Genomic DNA, 16822 nt, shown 5'->3' on the forward strand with positions numbered 1-16822 from the left:
AGGATCATATAAACCGGTGTGGCAGGGACACTGGCTGGTGACAGTCCGAAAATGTCATAATATCTTTCACTAGATTAACCCATTTGGTCAAGGAGATTACAATTGTCTTTCCCCACTCGGAGCCCAACAATGGCACCGGCTGGGAGTGCACCGTAGGAGCTCTGGATCTTAGTCCCTTTAAATAAAGTAGGTCTGCAGCCTTGATCCCAGCCCCACTTCACGTCCCAAAATCCCCTCCACTTTAACATTTTAAATATGTAATATTGTTGGGCTCTTCATACTGCTGTGTAACTAGAAGTTACAAAAAAATAAATTGTAGGAAAAAAATAAAACACTCAACCAGTTAAAGTGCCCCACAAACATTTTATTGTTACAGTATAAAGACGTTTTTTTTGGAAGGTTAGTGGTGGAAAAGTCGCAGGTTTGTGTGTGCCAACACGATGCCCAGCTCATTGCATGCCTCAGTTACAACTTTGTCAGCCGCAGAGCCTGATGGAGCAGCAATGTACTGAACCCCACTCTGAGGAAAAAAAGAAAACGAAAAAGATCAATACACCATTGCATGGAGCAGCTTTCTAGGGGTAAACACACATATATTATAAAAAATAATGTTAAAAAGCTTCCCCACTCCAAAAATTAAGATTGCCATCCAAGTCCCTATTGCAGAGTGCTCCTGACTTCGTCTCATCACTGTCATTGGAATAGACCCTTCCCAAGCTACAGGTTTTTATTTCGGTCTATGTCCCTACTGCACAGAGCTCCCAACTTCCTGTTACTGTAACCACTGTCACTGCAACAGAGGATGTCCTCCACATGCTATGAACTAGAGATTGACCGATATGGGTTTTTCTCTGGCTGATGCAGACATTACAAAAAAATAAATAAAAAAATATCGGGAAGGCCGCTATACAATGCCGATTTTACGCCATTGTATTGGCACTGGTTGGCGTTGGCACACTGAGCCAATATAGTGTAACTGTGTAAAAGTGACATTTGGGGAGAGACAGAATTCAGCAGTGATGTCGGGGGTGGGCAGGACCCAGCAGCTGTCAAACACCAGCCAATGATTGGGCTGCTTAAGAAAGGGGTGGGGTCACAAACACCTAGCAAGCCCATGCAGAACACATCCCATTGGCTTGCGTTTGATAGCTGCTGGGCCTCGCCCACCCGACATTTCCTCTCTGCGCATTCAGCTACAAATGCCAGTTTCACACACTCAGCGGCTCTGCCAATGGAGTGCGAGGAGGAACAGTGCTTAATAATTAAAAAAAAAAAAAAACACACCCTACAAATTGGAGGCCCCCCCTAGGTCACCAGAACTACTACCCTTATTAGGTTTCCTTGCCATTTTTCTGGGGACGGCCCAAAAACGTGGGATTAGAAAGAAAAAAAAAAAAAAAAAAAGGAGGAGATGCAACGAAATGTAGAGCCTTTACAACCGCAAAAACCGAAGTTAGGCTTACCGGTAACTCTGTTTTCAAGAGTCTTCCAGGACAGCCCTGTAGATGTAGCTCCTCCCTCCGGGACAGGAAACACAATCACCCCCCAATCATAAAAGGCGGTCCTCCAGGTCCTCTCCTCAGTTCATCCAAGAATTCCTGACGGACTCTGAAAAACATAATCTTACCAACACATCGTTAGTACAAACTTCCATTTCCAGTTTAGAATAATATACACCGGGTGGGAAGCCAGGCTGTCCTGGAAGACTCTTGAAAACAGAGTTACCGGTAAGCCTAACTTCGGTTTTACCCTTTCGTCTTCCAGGACAGCCCTGTAGATGATAGACAAGAAACTTACTTATCAGGGTGGGGTTACTGCTTGGAGGACCCTCCTACCAAATGCCTGATCCTTCTCAGACATCAAGTCCAGGCGATAGTGCTTGGCGAAGGTAGTATAACTTGACCACGTTGCCGCCTTGCAAATCTCTTCTGGTGAGGCTCCGCCCCTCTCGGCCCATGAACTCGAAACTGCTCTAGTCGAGTGTGCTTTAACAAATGGTGCTTGTAGGCCCTCTAACTCATAAGCCTTCTCTATTGCCATTCTGATCCATCTGGCAATAGAGGATTTTGATGCCTTATGACCCTTCTTACTACCTGAAAAATTAACAAAAAGGGAATCACTCTTCCTAAACTCTTTGGAAGCTTCTAAGTAAACTAAAAGGCACCTCCTAACATCTAGTAAGTTTTGGGGTGCTCCCTCTGAGTCTGAGGTGGAACAAAAGGAAGGAAGGACAATGTCCTGTGTCCTATGGAATTTGGACACAACTTTAGGAAGAAAACTGGGGTCTGTTTTCAAAATAATCCTATCATCAAAAATCAACAAAAAAGGCTCCAAGATTGAAAGAGCCTGTAGCTCACTCACCCGTCTGGCTGAGGTCACTGCCACCAAGAGGACCGTTTTAAGTGTGACCCATTTCAGGATGGATTCCTCCAGAGGTTCAAAAGGTTTGCCTGAGAGTGCTCTGAGCACCAATGAAAGATCCCAAGAAGGACAGGTCGAGACCCTCACTGGCCTAGATCTTGATAAGGCCTTGAAAAAACTCCTAACATATGAATTCTGCTGGAGGGAACACTGCAAGAAGACACTCAGGGCTGCTACCTGTACCCTTAGAGTGCTGGGGGAGAGACCCAGATCTACCCCGGCCTGCAAAAAATCTAGAATAGCTGGAATACCTGGATGATCCAATTCTTGTTCTCTCATCCAGGAACAAAATCTCTTCCAGAATTTGGCATAGATTGCTCTTGTAACTGGCTTTCTGCACTGTAATAGGGTGTTTATTACTTTCTCTGAGAAACCCTCTGCTCTCAATAACTCTTCCTCAGATACCACGCAGTTAGACTCAATCTGTCTATCTGCGGGTGTAGGATTGGACCCTGCGAGATCAGATCCTTCCGGATTGGAAGGGGAAATGGAGGAAAAATGCATAGTTCCTTCAGGATTGCGAACCAAGGCCTCTTTGGCCACCAGGGCGCGATCAAAATCAAGTCTGTCGCCTCCAACCGAAATTTCTGGAGCACTGCTGCTATCATCCTTACTGGGGGGAAGGCGTAGCAAATGTTGAACCTCCAGGGATTGGAAAATGCGTCTATCCTTAAGGCCTGATCTCTGGGATCTATTGAGAAGAACTGGGTTACTTTCCTGTTCTTTTCTGAGGCAAAAAGATCTATTTCCGGAAGACCCCACCTTTGTGTTATCTGAGCAAATACTTCTTCGTTCAGGGACCATTCGTCCTGTTTCACTGGCTGGCGACTTAAGTAATCTGCCAGAGAGTTTTGAGTACCCTTTAGGTGGACTGCTGTCAGTGAAAACAAGTTGGTCTCCGCCCAGGAGAGGATTTTGTTGGATATTTCTTGCAAAGCCGGACTTCTTGTCCCTCCCTGCTTGTTCAGGTACGCAACAGCCGCTGCGTTGTCCGAACGAACTTGCAGGTGATGTCCTACCAACCTTCCCTGAAATGACTCTATGGTTCTTAGAATTGCCAACAGCTCTCTTTGGTTGGAAGAACGACTTGCCTCCGCTGGAGACCATGCTCCCTGGGCTACTGCTTCCCCTAGGTGGGCTCCCCAGCCCCAGGCACTTGCGTCCGTAGTCACTATTACTTCCACCGGGAAGGACCAGTCTAGACCCTTGCTCAGGTTGTGATGTCTTCGCCACCACCACAACTTCCTTTTTACTTTGGCTGAGATTGGAATCAGCGACTCTAAATCTTGACTTTGGCCACTCCAGAGACGGAGCATAAGTTCCTGTAATGGGCGTTGATGATGTCTTGCCCAAGGAACTGCAGGGAAACAGGATGTCATGAACCCCAGGACTCTCATTACCTCTCTGATTGAAATCCACTGATTGGACTGTAGTTGGGCAACGGCCTGACTTACTTTGGTAACCTTTTCCTCGGGGAGATAAATTTTTCTCTTTACCGAAGATATCTTGTACCCCAGGTAAACCACTTCCTGGGATGGCACCAACTGGGATTTGTCCCGGTTGATTATCCACCCGAGTGAGGAGAGATATTCCTGTGCAACCAGTAAATCCTTTCCTAACTGTTGAGCCGATCTGGCTACAAACAGTAGATCGTCCAGATATGGGATTACCGTGATAGCTTGATCTCTGAGAGGGGCAAGAGCTTCTGCCAGAACCTTGGTAAAAATTCTCGGAGACGAGGATAGACCAAAGGGCAGAGCTTGGAACTGGAAGTGTTGAATCCCTAAAGTTGCCCTCACTGCTACCCTGAGAAATTTCTGGTAATCTGGATGTATAGGGATGTGCAGATAAGCATCCCTGAGATCCAGGGTCGCCATGTAACACCCCGGGAACAGACATCTTGCAACTGTAAAGATCGACTCCATCCTGAACCTTTTGTACTTTACAAATCTGTTCAGGGGCCGAAGGTTCAGGATCATCCTGAACTTCCCTGATGGTTTCTTTACTATGAAGACATGGGAATATACTCCCTGTCCCTGCTCCTCCAGGGGTACCGGAATTAGAACTCTCTGATCCACTAATTCTCCTAGCGACAGCATGAGAGCTTCTGCCTTTGCCTTTTCCCTGGGTGGATGAGTCACCCTGAAGTTCCAGTGAGGCAGTGACGCAAACTCCAGTTTGTATCCGTTCTCTATTAGATTTAGAATGAACGGGCTTGAAGTTGCCTTGGTCCATTGTGGGAGGAACTGCCCCAACCTTCCTCCCACGGGGACACAGGAGTCATTGTGGTTTTGGGGGGGGTTGAGGAGGATTAAACAGGATTCCTCCTCTACCACGCCCCTTGTGGCCTGCCCAATGCTTCTTGGGTTGGCCTTCCTTCTTCTGGTTTTGCCAAAAGTTTGAACCCCTGAAGCCACGAAAAAAACTCTTTCCTTCGGCTTTTTTCTTTTTCTCAGGAAAGGCCTTCTTCCTGTCCTGAGTACGTTCCAAAGCCTCTTGGAGGCCGGGTCCAAAAAGGTGATCTCCTGAAAACGGAAGACCACACAATTTTAATTTTGAGGCGGCATCTCCCGTCCAAGTTTTTAGCCATACTGATCTTCTGGCTGCATTGACCAAGGCTGCTGACCTGGCAGCCAACTTTACTGACTCCTCTGAGGCGTCAGCTAGAAAACCCACTGCCTTGAACAAGAGTGGAAAAGATTTTAAAAGCTCTTGTCTAGAGGTACCGGCCAAGATGTGTGCCTGTAACTGGGTGAGCCAACACTCTAAGTTTCTTGCTACACAAGTAGCCGATAGAGCTGGTTTTAAACTGATCGCAGAGGCGTCCCAAGCTCTTTTCAATAGTAGGTCCCCCCTTTTGTCCATTGGGTCCCTAAGGGAACCTAGGTCATCAAATGCCAAATCTGTCCTCCTGGAGACCTTGGCTAAAGGGGCATCCAGTCTAGGAACCTTGTTCCAAGGATGAGACACATCTGATTCGAATGGAAACCTACGTTTGAGGCTGCCTGAAAAAAATGGTCTTCTTTCAGGTTGTTCCCACTCTCGCAGAATCATATCAATCAAAGACTTATGAACCGGAAAAACCTTGGTTCTGGTCGCATTCCCCTGATACATGAGGTCATGCCGTGAGAGCTGACCTGTTCCTCCTGGATATCCAAAGTGTCATAGATGGCATTCAGGAGATCCCCCACATCATCTAATGATAATTTGTATCTGGCCGCCCTGGAGGAATCCTCCTCTCCCTCTGATTCAGATGCTGAACCTGCCTGAGAGGAAACAACTGATCTGGGAGTTCTGTCTCTAATTTCCTCCTCTTCCTCCTGAATTTGTAAGGAAGGAGTACTAGAGGCCCTAGTTAGGGACGGGGCTGGAGCCTGCATCCTGTCAATCAGTCCCTTAAACGACTGAAATGTGGATGCCATCTCATCTTTAAAAGATGATAACATTTGGTTACAAGTGGTTAACGAACTTTCTTTAACCAAGCTATTAACACAGTCAGGACATAAAGGCTTATCCCAATTAGAACTTAGCTTTGTCCCACACACTGCACATTTCTTCCTAGGAGGCTGGTTCTTATCATGGGCCTTGACCTGTTAAAATAAACAACACAGTTTGACCACATTACAACCAGCTAAACCTTCATTCACCACTGTGACAAGGTTTCCTAGAAGGTGCAAAAGAAAAACCTCCACCAAACAGGTTCACCACCTAGGGGGGGGGGTATCTGGGGTAACAATCCCCTACCTATCAGAGTAAGCCATGTGCCGTCACCAGGCCTTACCTGAGAGGTACCGGTGCCTGCTGGACCAGGATCGGAAATAGCCGCTGCTGCCTCCATGGTCCTGTGTAATCGATTTCAGTCTCCCTGAACAAACACCAGCGCCGGGTCCTTCGAGTCTCCTCCGCGCCCTTTTTTGAAGTAGGAACGATACTTCCGGGCGCCCCCTGATGACGCGCTTCCGCCGAGAATACTCCTTCCTCTCTTTGGAACGCATGGAACCCGCCCCCTCATCGAATACCGGAAGTGGCGCGCCGAATCGATGGCGTCTCTCACCCTCGCAGCCACGCCACCCGGATCACTACAGGGGACGGATCCCGCCGTCAACGGGGTCCGACTCTCGCCGAGCTCACGGCGGAGGAGACTCCAGCTACGCTCTCTACCCCTAGGGCCAGAGGAGTGCTGAAGGCTGAGGTAGGTTCTCTCACATCAAAAAACAAAAAAAATACGTTCCCTGATTGTATCTCCTCCCGTCCGGCAGGAAACACAAAAAACTGAGGAGAGGACCTGGAGGACCGCCTTTTATGATTGGGGGTGATTGTGTTTCCTGTCCCGGAGGGAGGAGCTACATCTACAGGGCTGTCCTGGAAGACGAAAGGGTAAAGTGGCTATTGTTACCCACTTTTATCTCCCCCACCAACATTTTATGTTGGCTACCTCTAACAAGAGAAAAAAAATAAAAAAACCAAAACACACAAATGGAAAATGGCACTCCCCCCCCTTCAACTAAGTAGCACACAGCAGCGAAAAAAAAAGTCCTCCTGCAGCAAACCTCACCTCATCCAAAATAAAAAGGTTGTGCTCATTAATACATTCATAAGATAATTTTACAAAACATCTATTGCATGGCCTAAATATGTCAGGGGCTGCACTCGAGGCCCTCTATATTTAGAGAGTTGGCCACTACTGATTTTTAGCAACCAGACTCACCTTTCCAATACAGCATTTGTACAAAGAGGTACACTTTCAGACTCAGCGGTATAAAAGGCTTTACATTTTTTGTCAATATTCTATGATCACTGCCGTCAATAAATTAATGTGCTACAATGTAGAAAGGCAGATACAAGATGGTAGAAAGACTAAACCCGTCCCAATATTATGGTTACCTTACTGGCTCTCTCTACATTGTCTCTAAAGGGGAAAAAAGCATCAGAGCTCAAGCTGACTCCAGTAAAGGTAGAGATCCATTGTTTCTTATCTTCAGGAGTCAGCAGTTCAGGGGGGTGTTCAAACAGGGCTTTCCACTGTTCCAGCTCCTCCTGGAAACAGTGAAACACATGAAAATATCAATATACCTTTAAAAAATAAATTTACAGATAGTCGTTTAAATAATCCAGTACGTGTTGTACAGACACTTCAGGTTTGTATACTTGCCTTTTCCAAGGTGCCACTCACATACTGATCAACGGCATTGGAAATCTCTGCTCGCTTCACACCAGCCTTAAACTTCATGCCAAGAACATGTGGGTGGTGCCTCAGCCACCAGTTATCAGCTTTGTCTCCAGCCAGCCGGGTACAATGTATGCGAGACTGCTGCCCGGCACCCATACCCACCACCTGACAGAGAAGGACATTTTAGCATTTACATTGATTTTGGTAGCTTCAATTAGATAAAAAATAAAAAAAAAATAAAAGTAATCCTTTTAAATAAAAACTATCAACTTAGCATCAGTTACCGGTATTTCTAAAAAGATATGATTCTTGCATCAAAATGCTAGTTATAGCAAACATTGTTACCAAAATGGCTAGCATTAGGACTCCCTCATCTTCGTCAACTCCAAAATGCCAGGATTAGGTATAATGTACATGGCCTTAAAGGAAAATGCCCAAATCTGACAAAGAATAAATAAAACGCCATTCCTTCTACCAGCTAACAGTTCCCTTACCTGCCCATCCTTGGAATAGCACACAGAGTTTGACTGAGTGTATTTCAGCGCGATTGTTGCAACAATTAGGTCTCTTGTCGCCGACTCAGGAAGCTAAAAGCAAAGCCAATACATTAACATTTATAGTGTGAGCCGTGTCACTAACATCTACAATTAAACAGTCTTAAGTCATACCTCTTTCTTTGTGGTCACAATATTGCTGAATAGGGAGGCATCTACAACTGCATCATTTTTTTTCTGCTCTAACTGCAGACCAAATATACTCCGAATTTCAGTGCTTTCTGACTCATAAGCTGGGTCCATCTGAAAGTAGATATGGTCATTAGAACCCAAGTGATGACAATTTTACCATATTAGAAAAGAAAAGTTGTACCATAACATGAAATAGAAACTTTGTTATACTGTTCACCAAGCGGAATTTGAAATGGAAAAAGGGCTGAGAAAGAAGTTCTTCAAAGGGAAACATTTTAAACTTGACTGGCAGTACTCAATTTCACTAAACCTTGGGGTGAGAATACTTGGCAAAAAGTATGTGTGCGTGCAATAAAAGATTTGAATATCTAATAAAAAAAAAAAAAAAAAAGGAAAGACATGCCAACTTTTATGAAAAGAAGTTCACGATATCACCTGCAACACACAGTAACTGCCATTCTTCTTTTTAGACAGAATTTTCAATGCCTCTTCCTCATATCCAGGCGCCACAATACCATCAGACACCTACCACAAAACAGTGTCATTAGCCGCTTTCACTGCATATCTGTTACAAATTATATAAACTTTTGATAGAACAAACATATTTCATTGCGTGCATCATGGTTATTCGCAATAGACCTGTAATGCCCTTACCTCACGGGATATTATTTTTGCAGTCGGGACATCACAGATATCCGAAATGGCAATAAAGTCCCCAAAAGAGGACATCCTGTCAGAACCTAGGAAACAGAAAACCTCAAATGATCAGTCAAAAACGAGATTTGTAAAGTAATTTGTTCAAATTGAATACAAGTTACCTCTTGCTCTAGCATATGCAGTAGCTAAAGGGGTTAGTGATGAAAACAGATCCTGTACCATACACACTTGTGCCTCTTCCTCGGTCAGTGGAACACCTACAGCAGCTCCTGGTTGTGGAAAGCAAAAAGAATCAGAATCCAAAAAGACATGGGCAAGTGTAAACCAGCTTGACTGAACCATTTATTAGTGCTGCAGGGCTGTAACCTATAGCCAGAAACTTTGAGGGATTTATACTCTCTATTAGGAGACAAAATTCTGTCAAACCCTGAAAAGGCATACAAGTGGACCTAGCTAACCAGACTGTGCTTTTCTGCAACGAGCAGATAATGGAAGTATCCTTTCAAGATATTCCACCACAGAGCAAAATATGGTCAGTGATCCCCCAAGCACAGGACTAGGCACCACAAGTGCTGCAATTAGAGCTTGAATCAGCTACATCGCTGGTGAACACAGCATAGAGTATAATCATCCTTAAGAACATAGGTATCTACTTAAACGGGTTCACACAGCAAAGTCTGAAGAACAGTGCCGTTACTGTTGCGATTCATCATTGGGAATAACCCCGCCTTGACGCATTTTAAAGTGCTCAGTTTCATGGGTCGTGATTAAATTGGTTTTAAATGGCATGAGGCTTTTTTACCTTCATGCGTTTTCTGGATTAAGGTAAAACAATTCCCAGATCAGCTCCCCCCCCCCCCTTTAAATACTTATCTGGCTCCTCTTGATCCAGCCCTGTGCCTGTCTGCAGCAGTGCTCCGACCTTTCTCCCTCTTTTACAGGTACAGAGACCGCAGCAGGAGCCACCGACACCTGCTGCTGTCAATTAAAACCTGTGGAGAGGAAGCAGGGGATGTGGCCAGAACACATTGTGTGTGTCTATAGACAAACACAGCCCAGCTCAGAAGCAAGCCCACATGAGTGGGTTAAAATGGGGGCAAGAGGAGAAGCAGACAGTGCCAGCTGGGGGACCCCAAAAGAGGAGGTTCAGGACCACTCTGTGCAATAACATTGCACAGAGTAGGCGAGTAGAACATGTTTATTATACAAAAAAAAAGCCATTTTAATAACTGCAGCTTAAGAGCAATGATATGCTTGAAACTGTGCAGTCGCCCTAATGTTTGCATGAAGATGTACATTTAATGTAAAGACTTGGATATCCTGTTCTTGTTTTTCTTGGAGGTTTGTTTTGGTGGAACAATGGGATCCCAACATTTACAAAATCTCCAGCAACAAATTGTAACACAGAAGAAGCGACTAATTAAATAATTTTTAAAAAATAATCAAATTAGACACACCTACCCCATTAAGCATTTTTATAACTTACTTTACATTCAACATAGCAAAGCTGTGCATTTAGCAGCTAAGAGATGGCTAGATCCACAAGCGGCAACTTACGGTCATTAGTGCAGCCACTGACTGCATACATTTTGTTCTATTGAATAGTTCAATATATTTTTAAACAAAAGTCTAGACTCTGATAAGGTTTTGTAGCACATCATTTTAAGCTCCATTACCTGCTGGGCTCACGTGTTTGAAGGAGGTGGCTGCAGGCAGACCCAGTGCATTCTTCAGCTCCTTTACCAGCTGCCAGGCGTTCAGAGCATCACACAGGTTAATGAATCCAGGAGATCCATTCAGCACTGCAGAAGAAAAAAAAAAGGCAAGTGACAAAACCATCAACGCACAGCACCACTTTTGGCTGAGGCCAGTGTATTACAACAGTCCTTGAAATCAGGACACTGTGTGCAAAAAAAAGAATTAAATACATTTGATCCAAAACAGCCAATTTGTAATACCAAATACCCCATTCCTTTTTAGAACGTTTTTTCATGGCTATGGTAATTTGACAAATGACTTGGTCATGCAATAATGTACCTAAAGAAATTGTATCTAATGTTTAAACAGCCCTCTTTTGGCAGTGTTTAAATAACCACTAGCTTCAACCCCAGATTAGCCCCCCCCCTTTAAAGCGGATGTGCCACTAAAACAATATATTAAAAGCTAGCAGCTACAAATACTGCAGCTGCTGACTTTTAATATAAGGACACTTACCTGTCCCGGAGTCCAGCGGTGATCGCAGCAGAGGATGAGCCGATCGCTCGTCACCCTGCTGCTCCCCCCTCCATCCACGGTGAGGGAACCAGGAAGTGAAGCGCTGCGGCTTCACTGCCCGGTTCCCTACGGCGCATGCGCGAGTCGCGCTGCGCCCGCCGATTGGCTCACACGCTGTGTGCTGGGAGCCGAGTGTTCCCAGCACACAACGGGCGACAGACGGGATGTGACGGAATGCCCGTCTTTCGCCCGTAGCGTGTGGCCGGAAGTGGGTGCAAATACCTGTCTTTAGACAGGTGTCTGCACCCCCCTCCCCCCTGAAAGGTGTCAAATGTGACACCGGAGGGGGGGAGGGTTCCGATCAGCGGGACTTCACTTTAGGGTGGAGGACCGCTTTAATGAACAGGCCATTTTTTGCGATTCGGCACCGTTTTAACTGACAATTGTGCGCGCGACTTTGTACAAAAATAAAAGTTGATGTCTCTCCTCCCCCCCCCCCCACAAATAGAGCTTTCTTTTGGTGGCAATCACCTCTGCGATTTTTATTTTTTGCGCTAAAAAAATAAGGGTATATCGATTGGTTTGCACAAAAGTTCTAGTTAAGTCTACAAATTAGGGGCTATATTTATGGCATAAATATAGCCGCTAACCAATCACTACACCCTTATTGCAATTATTTTTTTTACTCGTAATAGCGGTGATCTGCGATTTTTTTTTATCAGGACTGCAACAGTGTTGGGAACAGATCAGATACTTTTTTGGGACCGTTGACATTTCTAAAGCCATCAGTGCCATAAAAATGCACCGATTACTGTATTACTGGGGTTAACTGTGTCCTAGGAAGTGATTTTAACTGTGGGGGGGGAGCAATTTTAACTGCGGGGAGAGTGAATGGAACAGCCTGGGTTAGGAGACCAATACTTGGTATGAACAGTCTCCTCTCCACCGACAGCACGGAGATATGTCAATGTAAACAGACAGGTCTCTGCGTGGAGCGATCATGGGTGACCACTGGGCTTGCGCGCCCCTAGTGATCTGAAAGCAAGCCGATACATAGCTTGGCTCAGCCAGGGGAGCCCACCCATGGGAGCCAACCTGCCGCAGTACAACTGCGGCGGCTGGTCAGGAAGTGGTTACACAAGCTACATAATTCTGAAGGTACAAACCTAAAGGCTCTTGCCTTGTGTGTAATTCAATAGCATTCACTTACCAGTGAGGGGCAGCTGTGCTCCACGAGTGAAGATCTGAGCTGGAACCTGGTGAGGATTAATTCCATATCGGAGTGGAAGATGAGACACCCCTTTACTATACTGCTTACGAAAGTAATCGGATATGGCATCATCGTATTGTGCTGTATGAGTGAATGCCTGTGGAGACCAGCATGTATAAAATACAATGCATTATAATAATCGTGTATGCCAAACAGCAAGAACAATTGCACACAAAAAACAAACCCAGATTTGCATTTAAGGGCAAGGGATGATGACCACACTTGGTTGTCATGGCAAATGCATTTGAAGTTGGCCATACAATCCGATTTTATAGTTTTGGTAAAGCTTCTAGAGATTGTACAGACAAACAATTGCATACATAGAGAAAATAGTGTATGGTCCACTAAAAGAGGAGATTCCAATTGGATCTTCTTTCACCTCACCTTAAGGGCCAGCTGACAGCGCCTCTCCAGAGTGGTGTCCTTCTGGTCAGATTTCTCCATTTCCTCTGCAATACTGCTGTAGTCACTGGGGTCACACAGGACAGTAACTCGTGCATGGTTTTTGGCAGCTGCCCTCAGCAGAGTTACACCACCTGAGAGAGACATAAAACACACAAGGGTTGATCTACTAAAACTGAGAAGTGCAAAATCTGGTGCAGCTGCGCATGGTAGCCAATCAGCTTCTAGCATTAAAACAAAAACACAAAAAACAAAAAGCCACACTGGAAGCAGATTGGTTTCTATGCACAAATGCACTAGATTTCACACTCTTCAGCTTTAGTAAATCAACCCCACAATCACTTATACCAATTTATACAGCAGTCTCCCACATCTAATCAGATTACCGATTGGAAAATCATAGATGCATTCAACAAAAGAATATTTTGTTTAGTAGAAAAGGTGGTCATGGGGTGCTTTGCTGTGCAGCCACAAACTGACTGCAATCCATTCCCTGCACGGTTTGAGCAAACAAACATTTGGCTTGGCTGAGTTTACATGGATGCTGGAACAGACAAAGATCAAACAGCTTTTTTGAATCTGATTAGCTAAAAGAGTAGCTGTTGGACAGTTGTCATGTTTATTGAGCAATAGGGCAGTGGGAGTGATAGGGTAAATACATTTTAGTGTAGACCTTAGCCCTGCTTTAACCCTCCTGTTACAAAAGACAATTTGCTTGAATGCCTATGTAGGAGGTGTGAAAACGACTTTATCGGGTTATCAGCCATTTTAGTCTGGAATGGTATTAGACCATTACAGAGGAAAAATGTGATTCAGAAGGATTGAGTAGAAGCAGAGCTTTTTTTCTCAGAAAATAGGTGCAGGAACTCAACCACAACCTGTTCAGATTTCACAAACAGTAGAAGGGTCTTAAAGGGGCATTACATATTAGAATTGCATACAGAGTGCAGAGTTCAAGGGGTTACACAACTGTCACTTGTAAACACAGAAACCAGACTTCTGTGTTTACAGGCGATTGTGGTTAACAGGCACCAAATGGTCTGAGCTAGAGGTGGTGCACCAAGTGCGCTTACATGAATGAAAGCAAGGGGACTCCTCCCAAAAGGGCTAGAAACAGCAATAAAACCCGATACGGCCAAAAAATAAATAAATAGTTAGGCTACATTTGGGCTTTAAACTAGAACATGTGCAAAATTAACCTTCATTTCCAAGAACTTTTTTTTTTTTTTTAAGATTACGGTTCCCACAAGAGAACATGGAGATTATAGTTGTCCTTGATACTTGCAAGGTTCAACACTAAAATGCATGGGAAAAAGAAGATTGCAGGGCCCAAACTTTACACTTTCAGCCTAGGGAGGGAACCAATGATTACCAATATCAATCTGTTCCACAGCTTCCTCCACTGAGACACCAGGGGCAGACACAGTCTTCACAAATGGGTACAGATTACACACAACCACCCTGAAAAAAGTCATCAAAAAAAAGTGAATCAATAAAAATCACACACACACACTATTAACATTTAATATTAAACGTTAACTATGCAAAAAAAACAGTTTTGAAGGGGGCAGATTTATCTTTAATATGAAGTATACCAAATGGTAATTCACTTAGGAGTTTCAATTTTTACATCCAGCAGTATGGCCCCACTGAAAATATAAAATTCATCAACCAAGATTGTTTTCAGTTGGTAGTATGGCTAGCTTCAAGCAGTGAACTTAGAATGTTAGTTCTCTTGCACACCTTTCTTTATATATCTAAACATTTATCCAACATATTTCCATCTCCAGCTTAAAAGCCTATATTGTACCTGACATAGCTGAAACCTAATCTGGTAAGATCAGCTTGGTCTTCAGGGGTCCCTCTTGCTAGGATACCTAAGAAAAAAAATAAAAATAAAAAAAATATATATATATTTTTCCCCCCCCCACTTCATTTGCTAGGGGGGGGGTCCCCATTCCACAGTTACAATTTTTGTACTCATTGTATTTGGTCTCATGTGAAATGCTGTATCTTCTGACCTGGACTTCAACACCAGGCCCTTCCAGACACATAATTAAATTGTGAGAATGAATTACTTTTTTATTCATGTTAATGCAACTTAGTTGTCAGATGTGTTCAAGTGTCAGATTCCCTTTCAGTAAAAAGGTTGGGGGGGGGGGGGGCGGTTCCCCACCCTTTAAGCCATGTGTGCTCAACCTGTGGCCCTCCAGCTATTGCAAAACTACAAGTCCCATCAATCCTCTGCCTTTGGGAGTCATGCTTGCAACAGTCAGCCTTGCAATGCCTCATGGGACTTGTAGTTCCGCAACAGCTGGAGGGCCACAGGTTGAGCAACCATGCTTAAGCCATGATATATAGCATAGTGCTTTTGCAGGGTCAGTTGGCCCTTTCCATGTTGTACAACACCTGGTTGATTCTGCCTGTACTGACCACACCCAATTATGGCTGCTGATCCATGAGAGTGTGGTCAGTTACATGCCTCCATCATCCAGCTCTCCTAGTCTCTGCATCTCCTCCTCTTTCACTGTCATTTCCATAGTTATGCGTGCAAGTTATGAAGCCAATCTGTAAGAGTTTACAACCACTTTAAAATAAGGCTACCTCCTTTGCACAGTCTTAGATCGGGAAGGGAAACCAAGGGAGGACACATGACTGCACAGCAGCACTATGCAAAAATTATCTTTAGCATTATAATTTCAACAAAACACACTGGACCAAAAACAGAAAATTACCAATAGATGTGACTTTACAAACACGAAGCCACACCCTCATTCAACTCATCCCTGCCCCTTCAAAGTGTTGTGGCTGCCACAAAAAAAAAAAACCCACACACAAAAAAGACAGACATTATGCAGCTGACTTCTGGGCAATGAAAGACTTGGCCAAACCCTCCTACAGTTGGTCATAGCATATTAAGAGAGCCCTCAAAAGACCCATCTAGGTGACTGAATTTTATTTACATCGCCAGTTCATGAAAATTACATTTTTTTTTTTATTAATGTAAAAATGCATCGACACCTTGAGTCCTACAGCCCAGCTCTCTTGCCGCACACATGCAGTCTCCCCGCCCCCACCCCACAGTTTCACGGTACTACAGCCATTTACCATACACCCCCACTGCACAGTCCCAGTGTGAGAGAGCTCCAAGCAATATATACCTAAATGAGGTTCATTCCAAAATGGTGTCATGGAACACAAGACAAACCAATTGGGAGACCTTGTGAGCTTTTTGATAGCAACATTTCATGGTCATTGGCAGACCATTGGCGCAGGCTGCACGACAGGCGAGACCAATCCATGGGATGGTTTGTCCTGCTTTATATCTTCACACTGTGTTTTCATTACATAGACCAGTGATGGCGAATCTTGGCACCCCAGATGTCTTGGAACTACATTTCCCATGATGCTCAACTACACCGCAGAGTGTATTAGCATCATGGGAAATGTAGTTCCAAAACATCTGGGTCTCAAAGGTTTGTCATCACCAATATAGACTCACACCAATACATTGCTGCAGCTTCACTCAGATAATCCATCTCCACCTATATGCTCTTTTACTGACAATCTCCATGCTTACATCCACATGAATAATTACAGTTCATCTCAGCAATGTCCATACTGTTGGTTCACTGTGGCAGTTCCTCCAGAGTGGCATTCCTGGCTCCGCGTTTGTTTCGTCAGTTTATTTAAGGGATCCTTGAACTTCACGCTCCCCAGTACTTAGTATTACCGGATGCCTATATCCAGACTGTCAAGCATCTAGTCACCACCCCCGAGTATGTAAGTAGCGAATGTGCACGCAAGTGAGCCCAGGCTGTTTTTTTTCACATTGTGACAACGTTTCCATAATGTTTTTACACTTTTAGTGAAGGTTCTTTTCATTTTGGCTCAATAGCCAGCTATAATGTTTACATGCGTCTTTTTTGCATCAATTAAAAGTTTTTTGTACTGCAGTGTGTTCCCATTTGAGGCTTCCATTCAAACCTTTGGTTTACTTTC

At 44.4% G+C, this 16822-nt stretch overlaps 1 protein-coding gene across 1 annotated transcript in view; it reads right to left on the reverse strand.

The window, feature by feature from the left end:
• Nucleotides 1-343: 343 nt before the first annotated feature.
• ATIC (5-aminoimidazole-4-carboxamide ribonucleotide formyltransferase/IMP cyclohydrolase) overlaps nucleotides 344-16822 on the reverse strand; it is a 29630-nt gene continuing 13151 nt past the window's right edge. The window contains exons 4-16 of the mRNA XM_040357595.1: nucleotides 14631-14697; nucleotides 14193-14281; nucleotides 12803-12954; nucleotides 12359-12515; nucleotides 10611-10736; nucleotides 9096-9203; nucleotides 8932-9017; nucleotides 8713-8802; nucleotides 8260-8388; nucleotides 8086-8178; nucleotides 7574-7756; nucleotides 7306-7458; nucleotides 344-520 (exon numbers count right to left, since the gene is read on the reverse strand). Of these exons, the coding sequence (XP_040213529.1) occupies nucleotides 401-520; nucleotides 7306-7458; nucleotides 7574-7756; nucleotides 8086-8178; nucleotides 8260-8388; nucleotides 8713-8802; nucleotides 8932-9017; nucleotides 9096-9203; nucleotides 10611-10736; nucleotides 12359-12515; nucleotides 12803-12954; nucleotides 14193-14281; nucleotides 14631-14697 (1553 nt within the window). The 3' untranslated portion in view covers nucleotides 344-400. The remainder of the gene's footprint in view (nucleotides 521-7305; nucleotides 7459-7573; nucleotides 7757-8085; nucleotides 8179-8259; nucleotides 8389-8712; nucleotides 8803-8931; nucleotides 9018-9095; nucleotides 9204-10610; nucleotides 10737-12358; nucleotides 12516-12802; nucleotides 12955-14192; nucleotides 14282-14630; nucleotides 14698-16822) is intronic.

The sequence above is a fragment of the Rana temporaria genome, chromosome 6 (assembly GCF_905171775.1).
Source record: "Rana temporaria chromosome 6, aRanTem1.1, whole genome shotgun sequence".
Lineage (NCBI taxonomy): Eukaryota > Metazoa > Chordata > Amphibia > Anura > Ranidae > Rana > Rana temporaria.